The sequence below is a fragment of the Papilio machaon genome, chromosome 27 (genome assembly GCF_912999745.1).
Source record: "Papilio machaon chromosome 27, ilPapMach1.1, whole genome shotgun sequence".
NCBI lineage: Eukaryota > Metazoa > Arthropoda > Insecta > Lepidoptera > Papilionidae > Papilio > Papilio machaon.
Genome location: NC_060012.1, coordinates 2238984 through 2246188, shown reverse-complemented (window position 1 = coordinate 2246188; position 7205 = coordinate 2238984). Strand labels below are relative to the sequence as shown.

The window sequence follows — 7205 nt, the reverse complement described above, 5'->3', positions numbered from 1 at the left end:
GATTTCCACTCAACGTCCATCAGCCACAATCAGAGTTGTTAATTGATCACTAAGGGAGTTACTTAATGGGACTATTGTCTATTTAAAGAATGTATAAAAGTATTTTAGAGTACTTATTTCAAACATCTCTGTTATTACAACTCTACGGAACAGTGTCGAGAGTACTCGAGGGGAGAACTGGAACTAAGCCGAGCGGAACTTGGAACTCGAATTCGCTCTTTTGCCTCTGACATTTGAACATATAGAAACTTCTTATTATTTTTCAAATAAGGTAAAAAATTGATGACAGCTGCAGAATTGAGCGCACAAAAAATAGTCAATTGTTCGTCTTTATAATTTTTATTTTTTTTAACCTCTTAGGTAAATCGAAAAATTAATATTTCAAAGAGTTATGATTTTTAAATTTTAAGTTTCAACTGCCTAATGATTTAAAAAAATATTATTGTCTCAGTTTTGTCAAAGGGAATAAAAGGGATAGTAATATATTTTTACAGATATAGAGGCAATCATATGAATTCCGTTGTCTTCTAATGTCTGACATCAGATATTTGGTATCAGGTGTCGTTAATGTCACGTCAGGTCGTTGACTTTATTATCAATTGATTGTAGCTATTAGTCAATATCTTTATTACAGATTGTCGTCTACAATGCTAAGGTTGAAACAAAATTACTGATATGATTTGATATATGTTCATGACTTTGTCTCTATCTTGCTTTATTTTCATTTATTTATTTGATTTCCCTGTAACATTAAGACGGTACATATTGGGAAAATATTTTTTTAATTTTTTTTCAAAAAATTACTTTATATATTATTATTCTAAAAAAAATAACAGGTGTTTTTATAAAGCAAAAAAGCAGGTAAGTTATCTTCAACAGCCTTCAGCAACATATGAGAAGGATACTTCCTTTATTTATTCATCCTCTCCTCTGTCAAGTGCATTTCCTCTTCCTGTCTTTTACTTATTATAAAAGGATGGGGAAGGGCACTAGTATTTAACCCCCGGCATACATATTTATCTTAAATTTATCTGTTATTATAAAGAGGATATATTTTAATGTTTGTTTGTATTGAATAGGCTCCGAAACTACTCAACCGATTTGAAAAATTCTTTCACTGTTGAGAAGCTACACTATTCCTGGGTGACATAGGCTATATTATTACTACATTTCTTTTTATTTTTTGCTGATGAAGTCGCAGGCTACTTTCACTTGACAAGTGTCTTCAGTGGTATAACACTGGGTGTGCCATTCGTGCAATAGCTAATGTTGGTGCGGACACCACTTTAATATGTATGCCATTTTACCCCACTGCACGTCTTCCATAGTCCATTTGTGTAATGTTCCATAAGCAAATTTTCTATGTTCTGTGTAATTTTCCACAGGTACACGGCGGGCGCGGGCGTGGGCGTGTTCCACAGCGGGGTACAAGTCCACGGGTCGGAGTGGGCGTACGGTGGGCATCCTTATGCGTTCACGGGAGTGTTCGAAATCGCGCCGCGAGACGAACGGGAGTTGGGGGAACAATTCAGGTTCAGGTGAGACGTGGAAATATGTTTTGTGAACTAGCAACACAACGGAGACTTCAACGAATGAGTTCTTACAGATCGTGTTATGGTCCTTCGAAGTCATTTGCATTAAGCGCGCAGCTGAACTTGAGCCGCTAACAAAGATTGAAACATGTGACGTCGTAAACCTAAAATCCAAAAAAAAAATAGGATGGCTCATTAAAAGACATATTTTTAATAATATTTATTTTAAATCTGAATTTCTCGATTTAAATTAAAATTATTACTTAATAATTTTAACATCTGACGCTGACTCACTTGATACATAGTATGGAGTCTTTAAAATTTTGTTTCTGTAATGACGAATTCCCCCAATTACATATTTAATTAGTTATTGATGAATTGTCGGCTCGTTGCTAATGGTGACCGTTTAAGGACACTTCAAACTATAATCAGCGTACATAATACTACTACTGTTTAAAAAATCGATAGCAATTTAAAAGGAATACCATCTCCAACTTTCTTATACTTTAAAGTTATGAAGTTATAAAGCTCTCTGTATTTTTTAACTATTATTCCATGAAATAAGTCCAATTAAGGGACATGAAAAGATCGTTAGATGTTTTCTTTTATTCCACCTCTCATTTCTTGTTTTTTCTTTGTATCATCTCCAATAGCACTTAATATTAAATACTTATTACATAATAACTATAAAACACTGATAACAGTTAGTATGTATGAACAGACAGAGCGTACACATCGGCTACACGGACTTCAGCGAAGAGGAGGTGCGCCGACTTGTTACAGAGCTCGGCAAGCAGTTCCGCGGTGACAGGTCAGTAACCTGTCACCAAACTATCACCAACATGTCATCAAACTATCACCAACATCCAACCAACATGTCACTGACCAATCACCAAACTATAACCAACATGTCACCAACCTATTATCTCACAAAGCAGCAAAGCTAGTAATAGATTTCGAAAGAATTCAAAATTAAATACTTTCGGCTATTTCGAAAACTTACTGCTTTATTTACTACAAATATAATAAAAAATTTATAAAAAAGACTTTTAAGTATACAAACACACTTTAGATAGTATCTTTAAATTAAATAATATTATAACAAAATATATATTTCAGGTATCATCTTATGAACAATAATTGCAACCATTTTACGTCCGCATTCTGTTTGGTGAGTTTGATATTATTATTAAAAATAGAAAGAAAAATGATTAAATTTTAAGTAAATTAAATGTTTTCTAGTAAATTAACTGTATGTGTATATAATTTTCAGGCGTTATGTGAACGCGACATCCCCGCGTGGGTGAACCGTCTTGCTTACGTTAGTTCCTGTGTACCATTTCTACAGAGATGTCTACCCAAGTATGTTAAATATTAATAATTAATACAACCTCATAGACCTATTTATAGTTTACTAAAAAGATTACTTGATAAATAACCTATGTGTTCTTCCAGAACTGAAATATTTACACAATAATTTTTTTACTCAATTTAATTTAAAGATACAACTTAAAAAAATGCTAACAAGATATAAAACAAAAACTTGAAAACGGAAAGATTAAAAATGTTTTATAATAATGTCCAAAAAGGCTGGAAAAGGCTTTTTCCTAAATTTGTGCCAAATTTATTAAAATCCAAACAGCAGTTCTGTAGATATGTACGTTCTAACAAACATCCAAAATTTCACATTTATTATATTAATAAAATAAGATTAAATAAAAAAAGTAACTTTAAATTTAATAAAAAATACAAGATTAATTAATTAATAGATTATTATGGTCTTGGTTTGATTCAATGATATAGAGAGTGGCTGACGCCGGCGGCGCTGCAACACTCGCTGGCGGCACACTCTCGCTCATCTTCACCAAACACACCACAATAGCACCGTTAGTATATATTTATATATATTTACTAGCTGTCGCCCGCGACTCCGTCCGCGCGCAGTTAATAAGTTTATATGACACGTTCGTAGATTTACCATAGCAGCGCCATCTATTGATTACTTACTCAACCCAGTCGAAAGTATCGACATCTGTTAGAATCATTTGGAGTTAACAGATAATTGTGACTGTCAAATAATAACAGACAAATAATTAGCAATAAATTAAAATTGCGACTATAATTTGAGATTTAAACTATCCTATCTCTCAAGTTAGATCGAACTGCACATGGTGTGCGAATTTTATTATAATCGGTTAAGTGGTTTAGGACTCCATTGAGGACAAACATTGTGACACGAGATTTATATATATTAATCTTTATTATATATGTACAAAATACTATGTCAAAATTTTATATAAAATTTCCATGTTAATTATGCTTCTGAATATTCACAGTTAAGTTTAGAATCACATTTTAATAATATTAAATTAATAATGAGTTTTTAATCCCTTGTTAATAATAATAATGGGTAAACCATGTTAACTATATCGAGGGGTGAAAGGCTATTTGTTTTAAGCGACATTTTTTGCGATATTGACTTATATATATATACTAGCTTTTACCCGCGACTCCGTCCACGCGGAATAAAAAATAGAAAACGGGGTAAAAATTATCCTATGTCCGTTTCCTGGTTCTAAGCTACCTGCCCATCAATTTTCAGTCAAATCAATTCAGCCGTTCTTGAGTTATAAATAGTGTAACTAACACGACTTTCTTTTATATATATAGAAGATATATTCAGAAACAGAGAATTTTTCTGATTCTGAATATATATATATATATATATATAAGTCAATATCGCAAAAAATGTCGCTTAAAACAAATAGCCTTTCACCCCTCGATATGAAATCCCATGTTAATATTGAGTTTGTGATCCCAAGTTAATAATAGATATAGAATCACATTTTAATAATCCCAAATTAATAATGAGTTAAGAATTATTTATTTATTGATGGGTTTAAACTTTAATTTATTAATAAATCATATGTTTAATAATGAGTATGAAATCACAATTAAATAATTGATACAGAATTCAAATTTAATAATAATGATATAATTTTGTCTGCAGCAGCCGGGCGCGGCGCCGTCACCGCGAGTGTTGTGTGTAGTTATATAGACATTGACAATTGTTCTGGCGCATTGTCGAATTATTAATGTATGACTAAATGTATTTCATAACTTTTTGCTCCATACAACAAAATGGCGACTGTTAAATAAAAAATAAAAAGATAAAGAATTGTTTTGTGTTTGAGAAAATTTAAATTATTTCCTACAAAAAATTGTAGTGATTGTTTTTTGTAACTAAATTTCTTATCGTATGTAAATTTTCAAGCGCCATTTTTGTTCCTATGAGCAAATAGGTTATGTAATTTTTTATTATGTAATTATAGTTAAGTCTTTGAACGAAATACATTTGTGTAAGTTTGTTAAATAAATCTACCTAATATTGAGTGCCTTGGAGTGAAAGGGATGTGACTAGTTTTTAATATGTGTGTCCCTTTCCTCTGCAAAACATGGCCGCCACCGTTACACATTTGCTTCACTTTGTAACGTGTTTTATTTTAATTTATAATCTATGACTGATGACGTTCCGATTAAAAATCAAATTTTAAGATGACATCTGTCAAATCTGACAACCACTAAAGACGCCATTTTTGGTTTTACATTAGTACCTTTTTTTTAAATAGAAATTTTTATTTTACTTTGATTTCTTTTAATAAATGACAATTTTATTTTATTATAATATTAAAAATAACAAAATTATAACTGAAATTCCCACCGCAGTCACCAAATTAAAGAATAAAAATATATAAAATTTAACATTAAATTACGACAATATTTTGCATATTTTTAATACAAAGCGAAGAAACCGGCACTCTTTGTTAGTCGTGAATAAGTAGGTTTAGACATCCGTCCGTTCTGGTTCAAACATTTAAAAGTGAAATTGATTGCGCGCGTTTTTTTTTTAATCTATATCTGCCTATTAATGACATTAATTAATAAATTTTTAGGTTATGTTCCTTATATAGTTATACGTGTTTTTTTTTCTCTTTCCTGTAATTTTGACAACTCATATGCATATTTCTGTTATTTATATTTATTTAAAAAGGCGTAAATATATCGGCCTACTACAATTTTTTTCATATTTAGTATGCAATTTCGGTTTAAGGTTTTTTATAAAACTTCACTAATTTTTTTTCAACAACCAATTGATTTTAATTTAACGTTGGTTTTCACTGCCCATAAACTTCTACCAAAATATTTTCATGATTCTCAAATTTTTTTAGCATCACGCTTTTTTCTATTTTTTTCTTATAATCTTTCATATAAAAGTATTAGGTAAAAAGAGAACATAAATGACAACAGATTTAAAATAATAATAAGGGTTCGTTAAGTGAAGTTATAACTAGACAATAGCAAAATTTCAATCTATTTATTTTGATAATGCGCCAACAGATGTTTTTTATGACGTTTTTCAAACGAGAACCATTTTTTTTTGTTTTACAGTTTTATTGTCTATGCATATTTTGGCTCAACCTGTGTGCCTTTTCCTTTTTTAATCTGTTGACAGAACGTCTTATTTTTATTTGCGACATCTTTTATCTGTCTTTAATTTGTAATTAATTCCCATTTGTAAAACGTCGTATCCTTGTATTGTGAAATGTATATATTACATAGTATTTCGCGAGCGGGGGAAATAATTCCGTTTTGTTAATAAATTATTACCATAGATAATTTAAAAGTATTTTTGTCATTTTGATGATTAAAAAACTGTTTAAAAAATTCTAAAATCAAATTGCAATGTATTTTGTTTCTAAAACTGGTTTTTTATTTTAAAAAAAGGATTATTTCTCCCGCTTCGCTGTCATAAGGAACATTCTAGAAAACAAGTGCCACGTTATTACAAAGTTGTCGTCCATTAAACATGTGGTGGTTTTTTTTTAAATTTTTAACCCCCCAATCCCCACTAGTGTTATGTGGTGAGGGTTTAAGCAACCCTATCCTCTATACTTAAAATCACGTGTATTTTACTACGAAGTAAAATTTTATATTTCAAAATATAATTTTATTAATTAAAGGCATTTATCATAAATAAGTACACATAATTTTTTTATTTTAGTTTCCCCTCTTTATTTCGTGATTTTTTCCCGGAAATTATCCACATTTTCGTACCTCACATGATTAATAGACGATGCTAAAAATAGTTGTAATTTTAGAAATTGTATTCGTAGGAACTGTGATGGTCGATTATTTTCATTATCTGTGGATACCGACTGCAGTGACTTGTCACAAATGTCGTCATCCCGCTCATTCTCTTTGAATTAACAGAGATAACGTGTTAAGACAAGTGTCACAGCATTCGAGATCCTCAGCAACATTATTTAGTATTATAATAAAAATTCATACGATTTAAATGCATCTAGATTTTATATGGACTTTAACTAGCTTTTTATACACCCCTATTTTCTAATTTTATATAGATTGCTCTTAATTGTAAATAATCCTTTAATAATTTTAATATGCGTATAAATGAAAAAAAATCGATTTTTAATATATCGATAACGATAAAATCGAAATGTCATATTAATTTGCCATATGTTATTTTTTAAAACTAATAAGTTATAGTTATAGATTTATAACTTATAGATACATAATACGGAACACGGAATTGCGAAAAAAAAAGATCTCCGATGGAATTTCTTTCAAATAAATTTTCAGTGTTGTCATTTA

General features: G+C 30.2%; 1 protein-coding gene across 1 annotated transcript; it reads left to right on the top strand.

Annotated features, from left to right (window-relative positions):
• The first annotated feature begins 647 nt into the window (after positions 1 to 647).
• Positions 648 to 3414, top strand: LOC106708045 (deubiquitinase DESI2). Its single transcript, XM_045684675.1, has 6 exons — positions 648 to 655; positions 1386 to 1538; positions 2254 to 2343; positions 2652 to 2703; positions 2806 to 2894; positions 3336 to 3414. Exons 1-6 carry the CDS (start codon positions 648 to 650, stop codon positions 3412 to 3414), a joined length of 471 nt encoding a protein of 156 aa, XP_045540631.1.
• Positions 3415 to 7205: the final 3791 nt, after the last annotated feature.